This window comes from Mytilus trossulus, chromosome 2, assembly GCF_036588685.1.
Source record: "Mytilus trossulus isolate FHL-02 chromosome 2, PNRI_Mtr1.1.1.hap1, whole genome shotgun sequence".
In the NCBI taxonomy this organism is placed as follows: Eukaryota; Metazoa; Mollusca; class Bivalvia; order Mytilida; family Mytilidae; genus Mytilus; species Mytilus trossulus.
Window position 1 is genome coordinate 7168874 of NC_086374.1, and position 25354 is coordinate 7194227.

The following is a 25354-nucleotide window of genomic DNA, read 5'->3' on the forward strand; positions in this document are numbered from 1 at the left end:
TTCTTGTTCAGATGTTTCTTGCTAGTAACAGTGAAACTACCTTATTTATGAACTTTCGTCTTTTAAGCATATAAGTAAGTACAATCAAATACACATTTAAATATAAATGTCCAATTAACTTCTCAATACGAAACTACATGTAATTATATGTGATTGATTGACATTTGCTTTCGTCGAATTTTCATACCCTTAAAATCAATACGAATTATAAATAACAGTCAATATATCGTACAACAAAATCATATGATCGATCTCAGCATTTAAAAAATGTGAAATAATATATCCACATTCGAGTAGGTATATTGCATTCGTCAGTATATAGTCTAAACAGTTTGATTTATTTAAGATCTGTGGTTAAACCCCAAAATCAAATCCCGAAACTTCGGTAATGGTCAATGAAGTGAACACTAAAAGCGGATGTACATTACTTCTGTTGGGTAACTTCTTCGTTGGTAAACTCAACTGTATTCACTGAATACGACATTTTTACTTGACCAATGTTAAACTATATATTATATATACTATTTCAAAAACTTTTTGATTCAGTTCCATAAAATTAACTCAGCTTCATAAATGCATTTCAGTTGTGCACATTCAGATGTTGATGTCCTGACTCTATTCCGTAAGGACGTAAATGGTATATGTAAAACTCTAATGCGTACATTTTTTGTGGTGGCACATAATGAAAAGATATGGCATAGTCACTTATACTCTCTGTTCCCTGTAAAAGACAAGATAGATTATTAAAACCTTATATTATTCATTTTTCAGTGAAAAATCTTGTTAGGCAATTTTATGTCATTACATTTTCCAAGGCTACTAGCCACAGAAAAGAAATCAGCATACTTGCATGTATTTGTCGATCGCTTATTAGTTGTTTTTACTAGAGGAATGAACGAGATATTGATTGTTACATAGTTTGTTGGTTGCTTCTCTAAATTCCGGAGAGAAGTAAATGATATACTTTAAACGACCGTGCTAGACCCTGATATGAAGTCAAAGTCGTTACACACCTACTTATACAAGCAGTATACCTGATATGAAGTCAAAGTCGTTAAACATCTACTTGTACAAGCAGTATACCTGATATGAAGTCAAAGTCGTTAAACACCTACTTGTAGAAGCAGTATACCTGATATGAAGTCAAGGTCGTTAAGCACCTATTTGTAGAAGCAGTACACCAGATATGAAGTCAAAGTCGTTAAACACCTACTTGTAGAAGCAGTATACCTGATATGAAGTCAAAGTCGTTAAACACCTACTTGTAGAAGCAGTACACCTGATATGAAGTCAAATTCGTTAAATACCTACTTGCAGAAGCAGTATACCAGATATGAAGTCAAAGTCGTTAAACACCTACTTGTAGAATCAGTATACCTGATATGAAGTCAAAGTCGTTAAACACCTACTTGTAGAAGCAGTATACCTGATATGAAGTCAAAGTCGTTAAACACCTACTTGTAGAAGCAGTATACCTGATATGAAGTCAAAGTCGTTAAACACCTACTTGTAGAAGCAGTATACCTGATATGAAGTCAAAGTCGTTAAACACCTACTTGTAGGAGCAGTATACCTGATATGAAGTCAAAGTCGTTAAACACCTACTTGTAGAAGCAGTATACCTGATATGAAGTCAAGGTCGTTAGACACCTTCTTGTAGAAGCAGTATACCTGATATGAAGTAAAAGTCGTTAAACACCTACTTGTAGGAGCAGTTTACCTGATATGAAGTCAAAGTCGTTAAACACCTACTTGTAGAAGCAGTATACCTGATATGTTATTGGTTTTCTACTGTTGAGTAATAAAAATGAAATTTATTTATAGATCGTTGGTTGGGTGCTCAATAATTACGTTAGTGATAATGAGTTTGTAGGCTACCATGTTAAACATGTGCCTTCGATTAGGTTCATTACATTTGTTTTGTCTACTTCGTTACCATTTGCCTTCACAATTTAGCCGGATAAATTAGTTTTACTTACTAAGAATGATAAATATTCAAATGTATCAATAACAGAAGAAATAATGTCGAAGTTCGGTTATTCTTTTAACTGATGCGACTGTCATACAAGTGAGAGCTTTAGCGCTATAAAACCAGGTTTCAACCTACCATTTTCGACATTTGAAAATGCCTGTATCAAGTCCGGAATATGACACTTGTTGTCCATTCGTTTGATGTGTTTTATATTTTGAATTTTCCACGGAGTTCAGTTTTTTTTTTGTGATTTTACTTTCTAGATAAATGTTTAGTAAATATGAAATCAGTTATTGAAGTGTTGAAGTTCAGTAATAAAGGCAACAGAAGTATGCATCTGTTCAATAGTCATTATTCCATAAAGCAATGCAAATCCGGGGAACAAAACATAACCGAGGGAAATACATTAACTATAATAGGAAAACAACGGAACAATTGAAATACTACAAGAAAGGCACACGCAAACATACATAGAAACAGATTGTAGGTAACTGTGCCACATTCATTACATAGTACAGGAGATTTTTTAGAAAAAAAACAATGTTGGGTTGAACTTGATTTTATGGCTAGCAAAACCTCCCGTTAATAAGACAATGTTAACAATACTGCAAAATGACAACACTACTTGACAGGAATATAGTACACACAAACTTATGAACACTCAGCACAGAGGAATACATACGTAAATGATATGATACATTACAACATATAAACCGTAAAATAACAACAAACAACATTACACTACAAAAGAAATATAAACTGCGCGTCATTTTAATTGATCAACGCCACAAAACTTAGCGTTTTTTGTGACGTTTTTGTTGTCACAAAATATAAATACACGATCAGATCCAGCATATCCGAGTTCACCAAAATTTATTCATTAATGGACAATTATTTTAAGCTGTACTTTGAAGGAAACCTATTATCAAATTAATCAATAGTGTGTTGGTGTTTGAATATTGCTACAAGTGTGGGGAAAAGATGGATGTGTATGGTAGTTTATGTTTATTTCTCATCAGTTAGTAATGGCAGTTTTAAACATATTGTGACTTAAGATGATGAGAAAGGGGAGATATTTTTTTTTTTATTGTCAACCTTTTTACTTTAAAATTGAACACTTTGAAATGAAAATGGGTATGAATTGCATATTTTTGTTAATGTGATTTTAATTCTAAATGGTAAAGATACTATTAAGATTTGTGATTATGATTGTTGCGAACAGTGATATTAAAAGGGGTTTCATCCCGCTTTTACCACTGTTGTTCCTTCGTTTTCCCTTTATAGCTGGTGTGTTTATCTCGGTTTTAGTTTGTGACCCGGATTTGTTTTCTCTCAATCGATATATGACTTTTGAACAGCGGTATACTACTGTTGCCTTTATTAAATGTGAAAGATTTTAATTTTTCTAAAAGGATACAATTTTGTTTCGTATTTATGAATGTATATGTACTACTAAAATGCTAAGTTATGCCAATAATACTATATAGTACTAAGATAGGGACCAAAGATACCAAAGGGACAGTCAAACTCATACTAAGTGCTGTGCAGTTTTACTTCTCATTATTTTAAATTTAAAGTCATATGAAACATCAAATAAAAAAAATGATACATATGTTTTTTTATAAGTAAATGTCTAGTTTTTATTATAAAACTTACGTACATATAACTTTCTCACAAAATTCTATAATACGTCCGAATTTATAAGAAATTTACTTTTTTTTAATTGTTTGCTGACAGTAAACAATTCGACGATATGTTTTCCGTATGCAGTGAACTCATTGTTGCCTTTCTCGTAAAATTCCTCTGATCACCATACGCATCATTCTGTCATTGAAATAAATTATTATGAGATTGTACATGTGCTCAACATCCATGCGTCTTTGTTGATTGTTTACTAAGGTGACAATCGGTTAACTACGGCTTAAAAACACGAAAATTAATGAGCTGTCATATTTTCACATCATAACAGTTCGAGAGAAAAAAAAATATACGTTAATACGATGCGTAAAAATGAAAAAAAATCGTGCACAGAAGATTTAGTTTATGATATATACATGCATTGGTTTAAGAGTTGGATAAACATTATTGTTCACCAGTCACTCGTTTCGTATGACGTAAACTTAAAATACCCGTATGATGGAAGAGTTCATTTGCTGTCCTTGAATAAAACTATAAACGATTAAACATAATTTTAGCAAAAATAAAGTACTATTGTATTTTGTTTAACTTTATATACATATGTATAGAGAGAGATTTAAGAAATAGTCGGTTACCTATATAAGGAAGAATTCATTATCCTCTTCGTGGAAAAAAATCATAATATTTGTTTATAGATACTTTTATGTGTTAAAGATTTTTTTTATCATTTAATGACCTCCTCCATCAATATTTCATATTGACTGCCTTTACACCATTTAACCTAACCAATACAAACATAACAAGACCTCTTTGCCTAACATGCCTAAGATATTGACACATTACTCACCACTGTACATTAAAGAGACCACATTAAACAAATTCAACGAACTAATATAACTTAAATGTCTTTGTCTTCAAATTTTCCATTTGCAATCATTCACCTATAACGTACAACTACAGAACAATGTGTAATTCCACTGAGTTTTCAAATTAACTGCTAAAGCTATATAACACTTTTGTATAGTCAATTATCAGTCTAATTCATAAAAAGTCGTTCTCATTACATATAGACATGCAGATTAGCGGTGCCAACCAGTGGTCGCTCCTGACATGGTAGTCGTGATATACAGGGTATGAAATTATGATAAAATTTTAACAAGTTTGTCAGTATGTACCTTGTTAAACAGTGTCCCTTATCTTATAATATCATTAAGTTACTAGTAATATTTTTATCTATCTATTTGTATTGATCATTTTTGTCTTTATACAATTTGGATTTTTGTTTAGGGGGGTATATCATGAAACAGTTTTTGCATTTTGTGAGTCAGACATGGGCATGTTTTCTGCCTGACTGATCACCAGTCAGAGCACATGTCAATGCCTGGGTCCAGGGTGCAGTTAACCAACACTATCACTGTTAGTATCTTCCTTGGGATAGTGCGTATACACTTTTCCCACGGGACCACTGGTTGGGGCAATTGATAAAATGTAAGTTACATTCATATTTAACCAATACAATAGTTGCTTCTGAAAATGATAAAAATAAACACAAATAAGCGACACAATATGCAATTTATCATAAAAATGACAACCAAATTAGGATAATACTGCATTAAAATGAAGATTTCAATTAGGTGTTGTTTTATTTTCTGTACTATTGTACTATTCGCACATTTACTAATTTCAGCAAGTCAATTGGGCGGCTACTTAGTTACAAAATGTCAACAGTGCAATTGACGGTAGCTTACGAGAAAAATTGGAAATTAGAAATGGTAAATGTTGGGTTTGAGAATTTAAAGAATTAAACACATTTGTGTCTAGCAGTTATTTAAAAAATAGTAAATGCAAGCCACACATTTATAAGAATTTGTAAAATTTCAAACAAATCTGTGCTCATTGAAAAAAGTAAAATGTACGGAAACGTTGCCATGGGACGTACACAAAAAGTAATCTTTTCAAAATTTGCAAAGCAAATACAATATATAATAAGCATTCACTTCTTAAAAAAATTAATAGTAAGCATGGACAACTGTCTAATTTATCTAAATATTTGAAAAAATAAAACAAAAGATCTGTTATTCGATTTTTAAGGCTGTGAATTCTAACATGGATGCAATTTGGGTACCCCTTATTACTCAAATAAAGGCAACAGTAGTATACTGCTGTTCAAAACTCATAAATCCATGGACAAAAAACAAAATCGGATGTTTTACACAAACATGGATGTTTTGGGGTCTGTTCGAATCCATTTTTTAAATGATTCAATACGAATTCAAAATTAAATTGGTGGAACCATATAATAGATAACAATACATCTACAAAATAATTACAGAATGGAAACTTCTATTCAGATCATAAATAAACGTAGGTGAAAACCTTCAAAATAGGTGCTATTAGGGTATACCCTAACGTTATATGAAGCTGAGAATTATTCAACATTGAATAAAATCTGCTTTTTGCTTCCTTCATCAATATAGTACAAACGTCAATAACAAAAACAAACAATAACATTCGAAGTCAGGAATTGTATGTGTATGATAACCTACCTTTTTAGCGCCATTGGCGTCATATTGGTAATACCAATCAGGATATCCACCGAATAAATGAGTTTCTGGATCAAAGCAATGGAATCGGCTTCTTCCTAATGCATCCGTTGAATTAACAGTTTTAACACCAAGATTCTCCATACATTTTCCAAGTTCTGCGTCCTCTGCGCCACCGTCTTGACGACATACTCGTGGGTTATTCCCTTTAGTTACTAATCTAGTTAATGCTTCTTTACTTAATACATAACCGGCACCGCCGCTATAATAACCTTGTTTTACAATTGTTTTAAAATGATGCCCAAAATAAACTGGGTCACTTGGTTTGTAATCATTCAAAAAATATCTAAGATTTTCTAGTATGACGTATGTATCATCGTCTGCTTTCATAAACCAGTCAGCCTGGTCTTTATAATGCTCATATACATATCGAAAAGCTTGCATAGTTTTACCAGTTAGATGTTCCCGTCCCTCTGATATATTTAACCCAATAGTTGGGAAACTTGTATTTGTAACAGAACTTATAAAAATAAGAATGTTGCATCTTTTAGCCCATGTTTTTTTTACATGAATGGCTTTTTTATCTAAATTTTGTGGACCCGTCATGACCCAGCACAAAACTCGAATATTCTTTTCAAGATCCTTTGCTACCGAGTTATTATCTGAAATACAATAAATGATGTCAGAAAATGATATGTAATTGAAATATTCCCAACATCTTTAATTATTATTTAATGCACAAAATCGTAAGTTTTGTATTGGTTAAACTTCGGACGAATATTCAGTGAACACTATAATAGCTTTTTTCTTCCTGTCCGTGCCAATCAGATGAGTCACGCCATTTCCATGTGATTTTACGTTTGTTCTTTAATTGTGTGTTTACAGGTTAGGGAAGGTTGAACTCTAACAAACTTAGCTAACCCGGATGTATTCTGGTGTCCCTTACAAAGACGTGATCCTGTAATTCAGCGGTTGTTCCTTGTGGCTGTTTCACATTTTGTCATACCGATGACTTAATTTAGACAGACATACAAAACATTATTTGAATATGGCATAGTACAAAACATAAGTTCTGATGAGCTCCTAATACAAATAAACATAACAATTAAAACAAAGCATCATGCAAATATATAACATACATGCAACTGAATATAGCCATACGTCAATCAAAATAAACAGATTTCTATAGGAACAGCCGGGGCGGATACAGACATTATTAAAAAGGGGTTCCCAACCCAGGATATATTTCCCCATACAAATGTTATCATCGTCCCATAGAAAGGGGGTTCCAACCCAATAATTCCTCTTCTGGATCCCCACCGAGGAAACTTTTACAAATAAAAGTATTCAACAGTCTGACCATTTACAATCACATCCCATGTGGAAAGCACCTCACTATATTTAGCTGTCTGCGACAATCGACTGTAGAGGTAAAATTCGAAAAGTTTTTAAAACTTTCTAGAAGAAAAACCATTAACTGAAGCTAATTAATTTAGTTATTAATCATGAATATATTCAGTAAACAATTTAATAGAAATAGCAAACATAGGAATTATGCAAACGGAATAACGGCATTTATAACTCTTTCGAGACTGAAACAAGTTGTCTATACGGGGAAAAAATATATATTACAATTTATAATTTGATTCTTGAAATTTTGCATTATAATGATAAAGGAAATAAGAGGAACTTGAATTTAATAATTGTTTTTAGTCAAATGCGTTTAATACTACGAACTACAGTATTTCAAAATGACGTCTTCCTCTTATCCAAAGGTCTATAAATAACACATCTTGTTCCAAAGCATATATCTGAATGATATTATTGAAATCGATATATTAAGAGAGGGAAAAACAGATGTCAACCTAAACCTTGTCTTTTAGATCAGCAGAAATATATATACTAACCGTGGTGAAAATGGCTATCATCGACTAACACTGGCTTTATAGGTCTTAAGTTTTTATCCATTATATCGTGCATATCCTTTTGGTTTGTCGTCACCTGCATTAACGATCGAGTATCTAGAAACGATCTGAATGTGTTTGATGTATGATCTATTGTCTTCCTGAATGATGTTAAAGACGTGAAACAGGCCAACAAGAATGATATTCCTAATCCAAAGGCAAGGCCAAAGACAAAGGTAAGTCTGGACGACTGTGTTCCTCCAAACACTGAAAATACAATAATAAGTATAGCTTTATCAAACTAAAGACTGGGAAGGTGTTGCTTAACATCAGTTAGAAATCAGTGTTTTGATGGCCTATTCACCAGAATGGACGTCCAATTCAATTCAATTCTACAAGATGTTTGTTAGAAGAATAATAATGATAAAAGTCGAACAATTCTAATGAGATAACACATTTAAATTAATACATCCGAATAGTGGAACATTTATACAATAAATCCTGCTATCGTATAGAAAATGTTATCTTACATGTTCCTAAAATGCAAACACGGTTGAAGATGTGTTAACCATGTATGCTTAACTCTGTGCTGCTAAAAGTTTTGCAAATCATGTATGCTCAGATTTGTGTCACTCAACATGCTCAAAGTTGAAAATCATCTATGCTCAAAACTATGTTAATCCTGTATTCTAAAGATTTGCTTGTCGAGATGTCGAGGAATATAAGAAGATAATTGCTAGGGAATATTTTGAAGAAAAAAGAAAAAGAATGTGTAAAATTTTGTTTTCCTTTATAAAACGTCATTATTTTATAGAAAATCTACAATAATTGGAATTTCTCCTCTAAAAACAATCATTATAGCAATTTGCAAACAAAATATCGTTTACATTTCACTATTAATTGTCGCTTCCATCGTAGTGAAGTCTCGTAAACAGATTCTAGTTCAAGGTAAATGATGTTCTTTTAATCCTTCACGCCAATGATTTTTCACTTGTTAAGTAAAACATATATTTGTCCATGATATGGTTCAAGTCATTATCATTATCTATCATACTAATCACGTTAGTAAATTTCAATGAGCAGTTTCCTTATACTTTTTTTTCATATCAGAAAAATATCTAGTAAAATATAATGTACACGTATTTGATTTTCTAATTATTTAGTTAAAAATACCTACTTGTTTGATTTACCAGGTGGAATGGTTGTTAGGGTGTCGTCAAGTCATCTGAAAAATAGGAAATGCTCATTAACATGGACGGTTCTACGTTCATCTCATTTATCTTAATAATGATTAACAATAACTGTGTTATTTTCATAAAATAATGACATTTAATTGTTGAAAATTCAATACGAACACAGTCTGTTATCTTATTTATATGTTTTAATAAACGTTTTACCAATTACAAATTGTACAATGCTTCAAACATGAATTTTTCTATAAATCAATCGGTAGATTATCTTAAGTGGATAGACCAAAAGAACAAATGTTTAATTTATTGAAATAGTTCATGTATCATGTGTTTATTTGGACTAGAACTTTAGTATTGAAAATGGTATAATCAAACTACATTTTTTAAATATTTAGAATATTAAACACATTTCAAAAATTAATTGATAGACATAAATATATAGTCAATTAACATCTCAGTTAGAAATAAGGGATCACAACAGACAATCCATGCACCAACAAAACATCGATACAATGTACAGAAAAGAAATAAATAAACATAAATAGAAAAAGCGAGTACATTTATATGAAACACGAATTGGCTAGTTGAACTGTGGAACCATTTCAACCATCTTTAGAGCAAGAACATCATTTGTCTCTTAGGAAAAATATATATGTATACTTCAATATAACTTAAATATATTGTAATGTAAAAGTATATAGGTAAAAAAAACTTAACTTGAACCAACTGATAGAAATAGGAAGATGTGGTGTGAGTGCCAATAAGACAACTCTCCATCCAAATAATAATTTAAAAAAGTAAACCATGGTTTTCTAAATTATTAACATCCATTTTATCAGCAATCAAAGACGGGCTTCAAAGTTATTGTGAAACTGCCTATTCTAGAGGTGGCGTGAATCAGATGTGGATACTTAAAAATTCCAAAGATCTTTTAGAGTACATACAATCTAACTCTCTTTCATCTTGTAACAGTATTAAAACATTTGACTTTTCTACTCTTTACACAAGTATTCCACATTCCAAACTAAAAGACAAATTAAAAGAGTTGGTATTACTTTGCTTCATAAAAAAGAATGGCCAACGTAGATACAAGTATCTTGTCTTAGGGAGGGATAAATCATACTTTGTAAAGAACCATTCTGATTCAAACAAAAAATTCTCTGAAACCGATATTATCAAGATGCTTGATTTCTTGATTGACAACATATTTGTTACGTTCGGAGGACGTGTTTTTCAACAGACTGTCGGCATCCCAATGGGAACAAACTGTGCCCCTATACTTGCTGACTTGTTTCTTTATTATTATGAGGCTGACTTCATGCAGGAACTTCTTAGGAAGAAAGATAAGAAGTTAGCAATATCCTTTAACTCTACTTTCCGCTATATAGATGACGTTCTTTCACTAAACAATTCAAAATTTGGTGACTATGTGGATCGCATCTATCCCATCGAATTGGAGATAAAGGATACTACAGATACAGTTAAGTCGGCTTCATATCTTGACTTACATCTAGAAATTGACAATGAGGGTCGGTTGAAGACAAAACTTTACGACAAAAGAGATGATTTCAGCTTTCCAATTGTCAACTTTCCATTTCTAAATAGCAACATTCCAGCAGCACCTGCATACGGGGTATATATCTCCCAATTGATACGATATTCCCGTGCTTGCATTTCCTATCATGATTTTCTTGATAGAGGGTTACTGCTCACAAGGAAGCTATTAAACCAAGAGTTCCAAATGGTGAAGTTGAAATCATCCCTTCGTAAATTTTACGGACGCCATCACGAGTTGGTTGACCGTTATGGAATAACCGTTTCACAAATGATATCGGATATGTTCTTTACGTCGTAACTACAATCCCCTTCCCTTTCATGAATTTGACCTACCGAATTAGACTATTTACCGGATTTGTAATCACATAAGCAACACGACGGGTGCCGCATGTGGAGCAGGATCTGCTTACCCTTCCGGAGCACCTGAGATCACCCCTAGTTTTTGGTGGGGTTCGTGTTTATTCTTTAGTTTTCTATGTTGTGTCATGTGTACTATTGTTTTTCTGTTTGTCTTTTTCATTTTAAGCCATGGCGTTGTCAGTTTGTTTTAGATTTACGAGTTTGACTGTCCCTTTGGTGTCTTTCGTCCCTCTTCTTTTACAACATACTAAAGCTACACAAGTCGTGGATTACACATAAGGATAACTAGGAATGTAGTGTATCATGTTAACTGAGATATAGGACCTAATAATGTTAACTTATTCTCTAGATAAGGAGTTTAAGGAGATGTCCATTTCCCACAACAACGAATATACTGCCAATCTGTTGCTTAGTATAACACAATTAATATAAGCAGCAAATAAAACTACTGATTAACGGAAGGGCAACATGTGGTCATAATGATATACATCTTTATCATATATTTAGTAAAAAATAATTTGTGCACATCTTTCTTATCATGCTAATGACGACACACACGCATATAGATGAAAAAGAATAATATATTGATAATTATGATGTAAATTTCATTAATTCAAGGATAATAACCATAAAAGAATCTTAAACACGATTCGCGTATTCCCAGCTATAGAGATTAAAACAGATTTATAATTTTAATTCTTAAATTAAATTCTGAAACATAGGCTTGGCAGTTCAGCGAACATTATAACATAAAATACACGATGAAATTGAAGGTAAGAGATTCAAATTATAAAATCATCCGCTGATTCAATTATAATAAAAAACTTTTGAATGGAAAATATGATAGAAATAACTTTAATTTATTGTAATGACATATAACTTTTTATCAAATGACGTGTTTGTCAAACTGCTCCAGAAATGATTATAAGTAATCGTCAGTCCATTGCGATATTTCATAGCTCTTTAACAAATTTCGAAAAAAATAATAAAGGAAAAATGTCTTCCCATGGAAAAGAAAAATGTTTTCCCTTGGGAGCAATAATTCCTTTTTGCTCTGAATTTCCCATGGGCAGAAACTATCTACTAATGTTCCCATGGGAAACTTTAAAATTACCATGGGAAGAGTATTTTTGGTCTTTTTCAGATGGGAAATGTACTTTTAATCAGCTGTGGTGACAACAGTGATATGTTGGAACATACGGGTTAATTTTTTTTTTTGATTATCTATGATGATTTGGCCAAAACATATTTGTGTTATCTTGTATCCCGACAAAGTCAAATTTGCCAATACTGCTATGACCGGACTATTTGGACAGTGCAATGAAATTAGTTTTTAAGGTGGTACCTAACACTACAGGGAGATAACTCTGTAAAGTCAGCTAAACGTTTTAATTACGTTGTATTGTAAAGGGAATATTAAGCTTCTCAATGATCAAAATTGGGGTTTGTCAAACTGCTATATAACCAGTGTAATTTTTCTGATAAAATGGTTGGTTTAATGTTTTTGAAATTTTTATATTTTTGTTAAAGTGTTAAAGTAAATACATTGTTAAAATTTTATGAAAATTAAACGAGCCAAATTAATTTTAGCAAAAGTGTTAGGTACCACCTTAAACAATATTTTAGTAATTCAATGTATATTTAGGTTTTGTATTTATTTAATATTCTAGACTTTGTCGTAAATTTAGGCATAAGTGTTTTACACGGATTATATGTGTCATAATCTTGGACAAAAGTCTGAAATGCATTTAATCTATTTATTTCATTATTCATTCTCTGTGACAGTTTGGACTATAATTTACGAATACGTGTCGGACACTAATTTCTCTTTTAATATATTGTTATTTCTAATTTGTCATCTGTTAATCTGCTTAATCCTTTAATTGCTTGTGCTTATATATATTGTTATTGTTTGTATGTTGATTACATTTGGTTTGGAGTTTGTTGTTTGGTCTGGCCGGACTGCTAAAATAAAAGTTTAAGGAGCGAATCTTCCTTCTTGATTTACATTTAGTCGAATAGCCATTTTACCCGGCTATATCTGGTGTTAGGACGTACGGGCAACGGATCTTTCGGATACCTTGTTCTACCTGTGAAGCTGATCCCCCAGCAAACAGAACCAGATGCTCCGCAGGGCGTAGCTTTATACGACCGCAGAGGTTGAACCCTGAACAGTTGGGGCAAGTATGGACACAACATTCAAGCTGGATTCCGCTCTAAATTTGGATTGTGATTAAATAGTTGACACAGCATAGGTTTCTGACACAGAATGAATGTATTCAAATGAACTTAAAATTTTTGTTTTCTCTTAGAGCAATTCACTATGCTGTTGAATATTAATCCTCTCAAAAAAATGTTTGAAGAAATTTTCTTTTTATTTATGAAATTTCAAATGAGAAAAATTGAACCCAATTTTTTAATCACATCCCCCTTTCCCTTATTCCAAAACTAATTTCAATTAAAATATTCTAATTCAACAATTACTACTCATTTAAATACATCATAAAATATTAAGATGTAAAAAAACTGCTTGTTATCACTGAATGGTAAAGATAATTTAAATTTATCAGTTGGTAGTAAAAAGTGAATATATATTGTATATTGTATATAACAAAGATTTAAGTTGATTCTGGACAAAGAAAGATAACTCCAATTAAAAAAAATTCTTGCAGATATTTCTTGCTTACTTTACTGGACAAAGAAAGATAACTCTTAATTAAAAAAAAAATTTGCTATTTCACAATATTGTGAAATTAGATATTTCTTGCCATTGCACAATACTGTGCAATTGAAAAGACTTGCTATTGCACAATACTTAATATAATAGTTTTAGATCCTGATTTGGACCAACTTGAAAACTGGGCCCATAATCAAAAATCTAAGTACATGTTTAGATTCAGCATATCAAAGAGGCCCAAGAATTTGATTTTTGTTAAAATCAAACTTAGTTTAATTTTGGACCCTTTGCACTTTAATTTAGACCAATTTTAAAACTGGACAAAAAATTAAGAATCTACATACACAGTTAGATTTGGCATATCAAAGAACCCCAATTATTCAATTTTTGATGAAATCAAACAATGTTTAATTTTGGACCTCGATTTGGGCCAACTTGAAAACTGGGCCAATAATCAAAAATCTAAGTACATTTTTAGATTCAGCATATCAAAGAACCCCAAGGTTTCAATTTTTGTTAAAATCAAACTAAGTTTAATTTTGGACCCTTTGGACCTTAATGTAGACCAATTTGAAAACGGGACCAAAAATTAAGAATCTACATACACAGTTAGATTCGGCATATTAAAGAACCCCAATTATTCAATTTTGATGAAATCAAAACAAAGTTTAATTTTGGACCCTTTGGGCCCCTTTTTCCTTAACTGTTGGGACCAAAACTCCCAAAATCAATACCAACCTTCCTTTTATAGTCATAAACCTTGTGTTTGAATTTCATAGATTTCTATTTACTTATACTAACGCTATGATGCGAAAACCAAGAAAAATGCTTATTTGGGTCCCTTTTTGGCCCCTAATTCCTAAACTGTTGGGACCGAAACTCCCAAAATCAATACCAACCTTTCTTTTGTGGTCATAAACATTGTGTTTAAATTTCATTGATTTGTATTTACTTTAACTAAAGTTATTGTGCGAAAACCAAGAATAATGCTTATTTGGACCCTTTTTTGGCCCCTTATTCCTAAACTGTTGAAACCAAAACTCCCAAAATCAATCCCAACCTTTCTTTTGTGGTCATAAACCTTGTGTCAAAATTTCATAGATTTCTATTAACTTAAACTAAAGTTATAGTGCGAAAACCAAGAAAATGCTTATTTGGGCCCTTTTTGGCCCCTAATTCCTAAAATATTGGGACCAAAACTCCCAAAATCAATACCAGCCTTCCTTTTATGGTCATAAACCTTGTGTTAAAATTTCATAGATTTCTATTCACTTTTACTAAAGTTAGAGTGCGAAAACTAAAAGTATTCGGACGACGACGACGACGACGACGACGCCAACGTGATAGCAATATACGACGAAAATTTTTTCAAAATTTGCGGTCGTATAAAAATGGATACGCAGAGAACCAGAAATTTTGGCCGAAACTGGAGATACCAGATGTCTGATAATGGAACTACCTTTCAGACCAGAAATTCAACGCAACATATGGACAACTGCCTATGTAAGTTTTGTGGAAAGACTGTGAACAATCAATTTCATTTTAGACAATGTATGGCAAAAACGTCATTTTGCTTTAAGTGCAGAAATTTTGGGCATTTCGCCAGAATGTGTAGTTTTCACAGACAACCGGACGTGAAACTTGTTCAAGTTAAATCTAAATCAAAGTTACGCCGCGACGCAGAAAGGATGAGGATATTCAAAGAAAATAAAGCTATGTCAATTTTTCCTTGTGCGGAACTTACCACTATTGAACTGATGGATTTCTTTCCCGCCTTTAATTATGATAGAGAATTCATTGATAGCGTTATACTCAGGCACGACCGAGTGCATTCAGAGAGAGTGAAGTTTGAAATCAAAAGTGTTCATTATGAAAAGAAATTCAAAGAGCTGAAACAAGAGCATAACAGTGTGGTTCGCAATTTAGAAAAATTTCAAAAACAAGGTGCAGATGATAAAAAAGAAATGGAAATATTACGAAAAAGCATTACTAATCTTAAAGAGGCTAATCTTCTGAATTACAATCAAAGAATTGAGGCAATCGACCAGCAAGTCCAATTACAGCGCGACAAAGAACGTATGTGGAATCGAATCACAACACTAGAAGATGTACTTGACAATATTCGGGAAAATACAAGAAAAGATAATCATCCAAACCAAAACTATCGTTACAGAGGACGCTACAATCACAGAACAAACTTTAGGAACAATTTCAGTTGAATATGATATTAAGACCCGGGACGTGTCTTCAGAGGCCGCGGGAATATATGACCGGACTATTTGGACAGTGCAATGAAATTAGTTTTTAAACAATATTTTAGTAATTCAATGTATATTTAGGTTTTGTATTTATTTAATATTCTAGACTTTGTCGTAAATTTAGGCATAAGTGTTTTACACAGATTATACGTGTCATAATCTTGGACAAAAGTCTTAAATGCATTTGCTCTATTTATTTCATTATTCATTCTCTGTGACAGTTTGGACTATAATTTACGAATACGTGTCGGACACTAATTACTCTTTTAATATATTGTTATTTCTAATTTGTCATCTGTTAATCTGCTTAATCCTTTAATTGCTTGTGCTTATATATATATTGTTATTGTTTGTATGTTGATTACATTTAGTTTGGAGTTTGTTGTTCGGTCTGGCCGGACTGCTAAAATAAAAGTTTTAGGAGCGAATCTTCCTTCTTGATTTACATTTAGTCGAATAGCCATTTCACCCGGCTATACTGCTATGAAAAATGTGTCCCGCAGTGTTAAGGATGTACTTAGGTGAGGTTAGGTGAAAATTAATAAATGATACTATAAGCTGGTAGAGCATCAATTAAGGATAAAAATAGGCTAATAACATTGATGGGTCATGGACCTCTTTTTCGAGATATTTGAGATTTAAAATATGGCGGGAAAAGGCTGACTCGGACTTTTACCTTTTATTTGCATTGGTATTATTAGGTCTCAAAACAAAAGAAAGAAAATTAAGAATCTTCTAAAATTTTGGTGAATGACCTTTCATGAGCTATTAAGTTTTATTTGAAAAAATAAATGGGTGTTAAGGGGCAAAATATTTTACATTATATTGTATGGAAAAACACCAAGGAGTCCGAACATTTGACACAAATTCCAAAACCTCACCTAAGTACATCCTTTATACATTGTAATGTAAAGACAGAAACACTTAAATGGAAAATGAGTATATTTATAATACACATGAATTGAGAGCAAGAACACCACACGCACTTGTCTCTGATAAAAAATATCTCTATACTTCAATATAACTTTAGTCTTTAGGTAACTGTTGATAGACTTGATTGGACCCTCTGAGACCCAATAACCAAATAATCCAGCCAATCTAGCATACATCTTTAGCATTATACCACAAATATACACAGAAAAAAGTCCAATAAAATCTAACTTCAGGAAAACTATAAAAAAAACACCATTCAAAATTCCTCTGGATATTTGCATTAAAAAGAGAGATAACCCTTGCAAAAAAGGCAGAAATATAAATAAAAATTGACACAAAATTATAACGTTACCGCTTCTATTCATCAGAATGTCATGAATATATTGATTTTTGATTTTTTAGAGGTCTTTAGAGTATAACAAACAACTCTAAAGTAGTTTTCATATATTTTATCAAGCTGTAATCTAGATTTCGTAATTAATTTATAGTTGATCATTTATTGAATTTTTCAACATGTCAAGGAAAAGAATCTCAAGCTTAACAAAAATAATTAAGCATGTGTTCTTCTTTTTGTGGTTTAAAGTTTCTTTAGATAAGTAAGTTGCTAAAAAAATATAATATACAGATATAAACAATACCAAATGTTCACGTCATTTTTTTGAAAATGGTTACAAAGCTTCAAATTTGCAATTTCTTTAATGAAAAATGCACGAAAAAATAAAACTACCCATAACACTTTGGATTTGAACATATCATGCGCAGAATATTATCTAATTTAGTTTGATATAACCCCATCAAAGTATCATATTTTACATAAATTTCAAGAAAAAACAACCAAAAACTGATAAAAAGACTCATTTTTGCAAGAGTTATTTGTATTGTAGTCCTGTAATATTATGTTGTCATTTCAATGTTATATTTAACTTTTGCCATTAAAGTGCGAGGTTTGGCATGCCACAAAACCAGGTTCAACCCACCATTTTTATTCCCCTTTAAAAATGTCCTGTACCAAGTCAGGAAGATGGCCATTGTTATATTATTGTTCGTTTCTGTGTGTGTTGCATTTTAATGTTGTGTCGTTGGTTTTCTCTTATTTTTGAGATATTAAGATAAGACGTGGCACAGTACTTGTTTATCCCAAATTCATGTATTTGGTTCAGATGTTATATTTGTTATTCTCGTGGGATTTTGTCTGATGCTTGGTCCGTTTCTGTGTGTGTTGTGTTGTTGTTCTCCTCTTATATTTGATGCGTTTCCCTCGGTTTTAGTTTGTAACCCCGATTTTGTTTTTTGTCCATGGATTTATGAGTTTTGAACAGCGGTATACTACTGTTGCCTTTATTTATCTGTCCTTTCAATTTTAATTCCATAGAAATTAAAAATGCTGATTTTGATTTTTCCTCAAGTTAGATTTTATGAGACTTTTTTTCTGTGTATTAAAAGGGCATAATGCTATAGATTTGAATTTAAACATAATGTCATGTTCTGTTGCAATTAGTTTGATTTTAAATCTTAGTTTGACTGGACTGAAACAACACAACAAAACAATACAAAATATCCCCTATCTCGTAGGTCTATAACATACTAAATAAGAGTCAGACGCAGGGCTAAACAGCAGTCTAATAGCGGTCTCCCATCTAGATTCAGTTAGGATAATCTAGTTTTGAGGGGAGAGCTGGGCTAGGCAATTTGATGAGGTCAAGCTACTTATTTTAAACATTAAAGCGGTCCGATTATTTACGTTAATTCTACCCGAATCCGCCTTGGCCACAATTTATTTTCTGATCATTCCCAAATTGACTTCAAATCGCCCCCTCAGCATCAACTTTTCACCCCGTTATGATACATGCAGATAACGTTACATATATCATTACAAATTGGGTCCTCGAAGATCCTCGAAAAGAGAAGTTTCATTATCAAAAATGATTATCGACTCTTTTTTTTTTAGATTCCATATACAATTTATATTTGTTTCTCAAAACAACAACTAATAATAAAACTTTCTGGATTTTCTGTTTATAATGGAATCCTTTGTAAATGACTACACAAATGTATACCGGGCCAGACTATTTATTGTTCATGTGTGATATTTAAAGAGAAGATGTTTCTTTTTCATCTAAATGGGGCCCCGAATATTTATTTCTAAAATCTGCCAGGCCCCTACTCAGAATCAAATGATTGTCCCTTTTTTGCTGATTTTGTTAAAAGTACACACATGTAAAGATTAATACATAACTTAACATTTTAAAAGTGGTAACATTTGGACGAATTATACATAATAAATTATGTTAAAACAGTTATGTCTTCAGCATCTTGTGTAAGATAATTACAGATCAATACACAGGACGGGTAATATTAGTCCAGAAAATAAAATTATGTTCACAATATTTTATAAGTGATAAGACAAGATTATATATTTTTAAATTCTGTCAGGTTTCCACCTCAAAATCAAACGGCTGTCCGCTTACATACAATGAATCTGATTTAGTTAAAATATACTATTAACATTTAAGCAATACATGGTAAAAATTCAAATCGCATGCTGTATCACCACTCGACCAATATCAGCTCTCGGCACAATGTACATGCTTTTCTCATGTTGCGCTCATTCGACAAAAAACCTTCTTTTTGTGACTCGCAACTAATATTTTACAATATCAACATGCAGACAACCTGATAATCGGTACGTACGATTCCTTCTGATTTTATTAAAGCATTTTTTTTTTTGGGGGGGGGGGGGGGGGGGTCGTGTTTCTTAGTCGATATCAATTTAAAGAAATTAAGAAAGACAACATTATCTCAATTTTTTTCTTTTTATTGAGTCAAGTATGTTACTTGTGTGTTTACCAAAACTGCGTGAGCAAAAATACGAGGAAAGATCATTAAAGATGGTAAGCTGGTTTGATACTTTTAGAAAATGTATAGCAGTTCTTTCTCCTAAAGGATTTTCTTGGCTAAGCTCTATGTCAAAGTTAGGTATTTGTAGAAGTTAACGCATTCTTTTTACCAGTATAGATTTTTTTCCTTTTAGTATAAACGAAGATTTCTCTTCAAAATAATCCCTTATTCATATTATTGGCCAATATTGCATTAAAATCCAAAATCTACCAAGAGCCGGAATCGCTCACCTTGAAAAATTTGAAATTTTGTCTGGTTTGTAGATCTTTTTGCACTGAATATTTTTGCCTTATACTGTTTCTGTCTATCTATTATGCCAGTCCCTTTTTTCAAGAATACTTTTACCCAGAGCATTATATGTTACAGTGAATATGTACATTCATAGATTTTTTTTAAATGTCTCAAAAGTCATGAGTTTTGTAAAAATCACTGAGTAAGAATCCTTCATTTTCACAAGATAAAATAATAAATCTCTTTACTTGAATCTTTTTTGAAACTCAGGTGAAACACACACAAGGGTTACAAAAAGAAATATTATACAGGTATAAAAACGACGATTAATTGACTTTTCAACCAATAACATAAAACCAAAGACCTAAACAAACAAACAATTAATTGCACGTGTTTGCTATCTATCTATTTATACTATGTTTGTGTTTATATCGGGTTATGCGAATGTTAGCAGTCTTCGGAGGTCATCTCGATACTTAATTATATAGCGTTTAGACTTCAAACACGAACTGCATATACATATTATCGATTTCACGCATTGTTAATTGCTGTGTTTTTTTAGACTTATAACTAGAACACACCCGTGATATATATAACTATGCGCAAGCCTTATTTTAGTATTCTTACTGATTAAAATACTACAATGGGTAACAATTTGACAATTTAGTAGTGTCAACCCTGTGATTATGACCCGTGTATAAAGCATATTAATCCTAAATACACCGTTTGGTGGTGCGCCTGTCAGATGCGGAACGTACAGATAAGGTAATCGGTAACAGGTGAATATACTATTGGTATCGGTATCGGACTCGACCCGGAACTACTTAATTATTGGCAATATTAATTACGTGGAAAACAAAAGGGCCTGGAGTGGTGTAATTTTTAATCTACACCTTTGTACTATATTAGTTATATATACAGTTGAATTCTTTGATTCGTCGTTTACGTGATGACGGCTGACAAATTGGACCTCGTCATTTTAGTATTATAGATACTTTTGATATACGTTTTAGTATATTCTAAATCAAATATGAGAATTTGAGTCAAAACGGTGAGTATGAATTTGACATCTAATGCCGATTTAAAAGATCTCGTGCATTTTCAAAATATTCCTATGACGTTTAATTGTTATAAAAATATTGATCTTATGGAACATAACTTGATACAAGGATAATTGTGTTATTTACTTACCATATATATGTGTTTATTAGATACTGATAAGGAATGATACACTTAAGCGGAAACAAATATAAGAGGACTTTGGGCGACAGGTGTAACTGTTCGCTATAGCCCATTTGGGCACACGTGTTTAGATATTAAGCTAAAAAGTACACAACAAACACCATTTTATCATTTGAACGCATCACTTGAAATAAGCATTCATTATAACAAATGATTTGTATCATGTGTGCAGGACACATATGTATTACTTATATAAGAATTAATTATTCGTTATATTTTTGTATCTTATACATATTGAATTTATTTCTAGAATTGATACTTTGAAAGTAAGAACAATATATCTAGAATGGATACTTTTGTTAAGGGGCTAGCTGAAGCACGCCTCCGGGTGTAGATGTTTCGCGCTGCATTGAAGACCCATTGGTAGTCTTCGGCTGTTGTCTCTTACATTCCCCATTTCCATTCTCTATTTTATTAGTCAGGACGATAAACATATAGAACTCATACTTACTGAGGGTAATATACCTGGATGGAGAATTGTCTCATTGGCACTCACACCACATCTTTTTATATCTAGAATTATTACTTAGTAAGGACGATATATCTAGAATTCATACTTATTACGGGTGATATACCTAGAATTGATACGTATTAAGGATCATGATATACCTAGAATTGACATGTATTAAGGGTGATATACCTAGAATGGATACTTATTAAGGGTGGTATACCTAGAATTGATATGTATTAAGGGTGATATACCTAGAGTTGATACTTATTAAGGGTACCTATAATCAATACTTATTAAGGGTGATATACCTAGAATTTATACTTATTAAGGGTGATATACCTAGAATTTATACTTATTAAGGGTGATATACCTAGAATTTATACTTATTAAGGGTGATATACCTAGAATTTATACTTATTAAGGGTGATATACCTAGAATTTATACTTATTAAGGGTGATATACCTAGAATTGATTGTTATTACGGGTGATATACCTAGAATTGATTGTTATTACGGGTGATATACCTAGAATGGATAGTTATTAAGGGTGATATACCTAGAATTTATACTTATTAAGGGTGATATACCTAGAATTTATACTTATTAAGGGTGATAAACCTAGAATTGATACTTATTAAGGGTGATATACCTAGAATTTATACTTATTAAGGGTGATATACCTAGAATTTATACTTATTAAGGGTGATATACCTAGAATTGATTGTTATTACGGGTGATATACCTAGAATTGATTGTTATTACGGGTGATATACCTAGAATGGATAGTTATTAAGGGTGATATACCTAGAATTTATACTTATTAAGGGTGATATACCTAGAATGGATAGTTATTACGGGTGATACAGCTTATATCTCAAAAACTTAAGCATTAAGAGCAAATCTGACGATTTAATTTTTTTAATATGTTGAAATATATCACCCTGAAATTTTCAGATGAATCGAACAACCCATTGTTGGGTCGCTGCCATTATATTGGTAATTTTAAGGATTTTTTGCAGTTTGGGGTTATAACCTTAATTATCATTGAAGATAAAAATAAGTTGTTCACAGCAAAGTGGTTAAGCAAATTAAGATCTACACATAATTTTATGTGACAATAATTGTCAATTGACCCTTTAAGGAGTAAGAGACATTTTTTTTATTATTTGTTCATCTAGTTTTCATTCTTAAAATATCTACTCCTTTGAAACTGCTGAATCAATTCAGCAAAACTTGGGTTGAATGAGTTGTAGAGTTTCTAGTGTAAATTTTGTATTTTATTTCTATGTACGTCAAGATACAAAGCAACTAAATCTAAAATGGAACATAGGGGTACAATGCATTTCTTTTTGCTTTTGAAGAAAATATGACAGATACAAAGAACATGTTAATTGCATGTTAAACCACTCTCATATATTAAAAAGCAAAAACTATCATTGATGATAGAAAAATTTAGCAAAAATATAAAAATACATGTTCAGATGACGGATTCAGGCTCTTGAGACCCACTTGTTTTTCGTCGAATTGAATTTATAGGTTTTTCTTACTTCCTTACCAGATCAAGTTAATTATTTCAGGCCTATCTCTCCTGAAAATCAGTTAGTTTCACGTAAAGGTTTATAGTACTTGCATCTGTTTATCCGAGTTGAATTAAAATAAGATCCTAACCATGCTTCTTCAAAGTCAGATAATACTAACGTTGTCAAACGTGGGAATCGTATGTATGTGCATAATGTTATGGTCACAGTAGAAACATACCATTGAATTTAAAATAACGTTCGTCATCTTTTATCAACAACTAGAAGTCAATGAAAATAATGTACTTGTTGTGGTGAAGGCCCAAGAGCTTCAGATTTGTCATTGAATTTCGTTTAATTTTATTTATATATACACGTTTCACTGGATACCCATGCAATTATCATGCTGATACACTAAATAAATATCTTGGTGTCAGTAACGACAGCGCAGCCTCTGCATACAAAATGAGGAGTGAGAAGGTATGCAACAAACATGACAACGTAGCCACGCACACAGCAAATCATATACAATCAAGTGTACATAGCTATTTTTACATGTAGATATTGAACCTTGGCTATTGTACAGTAGGACCAGACAGAATGATCAACTTGTTTTATAAATAATGGCTTGAGGAAATAATATGACAATGTTCTGGTTTGTATGAATGATTTCCCCTTCATTAGTACATGGCAAGTCTGGTTGACATAAATAATGCCCTGTAAATGAAAACTTATTTTTCCGTGACTATTTAGTTTCACAAGTATATTTCATTTAATATTTAGAAAGAAATCAAGTAGTGCATGCAAATTCTTACCATGAATAATATGAAATAGATCAATAAATGGTCATAAACGCATTCCTGTCTCGTCATGACAGATTTGGTACATTTATATACTATGTGTATTTTTATACTATGTAGATTGTTTAACTGATGTAGTAAGTAAATTATACATAACGGATACTTACATCCTGACCAATTAAATCCAATGTTTTTATAAATACGGTATACTTTCTCATTCAAAATGTGTAATTCTTTTTCTACACATATCCTAAAGACACGTTCATTTGAGATAAGATTAGGAAATGTATTTATGTATGTACCGTACACTCACTCATAAAATAACATGTATATCTCCCAGGGACACTTCTGCACCTTAATCGACTGAAGTATTCATGTTACCGATTTGGAATAAACGTGTCTATAATTGATCACTGAGTTTGAAAAGAATCGATGACCTTTTAAAAAGTTTTCGATAATAAATTCACCTGATATGACACAGGTTTATGAAAGTTTTATCTTAATTCCATTGTATATACTTATTTTAGTTAGAGGCGATTTATTGGATATCTCGGCAACTGAGGATTTAATACACGCGTATCTTAGAACAGGTAATTTCGTAGAGAGTGCGGAACGGCTTGGAATTAAGCGCATTGTTTCGGACTCGTTTTGGACGTCAACATGCAACTTTAAAAATGCCCATAAGTTCAAATAAACGCAGGAAATGATATGTTTACAAAATTATTTAATTTTCTGAACAAATGTGACCTCCCCCCCCCCCCTTAAATATGTGTGGTCCTATCCGATTTTTACAGATATTGAGATATAATAAACTATAATTGATGTTACGTGAAATGATACTGCTTTCATCACTCTAGACAATTCATGTTCAAGTTTTGTGATTAAATGCAAAATATGATTATCATTTGCTTTAATTTCGTACAGATTTTTAAACAAATCATTAAATTCTAAATTATTGGCGAAATGGTTCAAAAGTATAAGCAACATTGGTGTTCGTACGTATCAACCAAGTATACTCCATTAACGTTGTTGCTTCTCCCCAGTATTTTCCTGGTATTACATGATATATTTATATAGTTGTGGCGAGGTTTTTTTTCAGTGGTGGTGATATGTCGGTCCTGAATGTATTTCCTCTATTCTTACTAACTATTCGATAGTTCATATACATGATATAGGTCATGAT

General features: G+C 31.9%; 1 protein-coding gene across 3 annotated transcripts; it reads right to left on the minus strand.

Moving 5' to 3' along the window:
- LOC134706399 (glycoprotein-N-acetylgalactosamine 3-beta-galactosyltransferase 1-B-like) lies at window positions 1-24656 on the minus strand. 3 transcript variants are annotated; one of them, XM_063565308.1, is made up of 5 exons: window positions 24485-24656; window positions 9235-9282; window positions 8061-8324; window positions 6157-6815; window positions 1-721 (listed from the first exon to the last, which is right to left on the minus strand). In XM_063565308.1, coding segments are annotated over exons 2-5 (1065 nt in total). In that variant the 5' UTR covers window positions 9236-9282; window positions 24485-24656; the 3' UTR covers window positions 1-580. The 3 variants fall into 3 exon arrangements, with proteins under 3 accessions (XP_063421378.1, XP_063421376.1, XP_063421377.1); XM_063565306.1 differs by having other exon boundaries at window positions 24339-24627; XM_063565307.1 differs by lacking the exon at window positions 24485-24656 and adding an exon at window positions 24187-24306.
- Window positions 24657-25354: the final 698 nt, after the last annotated feature.

Excerpts from the sequence above, each read along its gene's own strand:
- LOC134706399 (XM_063565308.1), bottom strand. Across the intron at positions 6,816-8,060 it reads TGATAGCCATTTTCACCACG|ATAATAACTCGGTAGCAAAG; the intron begins GTTAGTATATAT and ends ATTGTATTTCAG. Across the intron at positions 722-6,156 it reads ACGCCAATGGCGCTAAAAAG|GGAACAGAGAGTATAAGTGA; the intron begins GTAGGTTATCAT and ends TGTCTTTTACAG.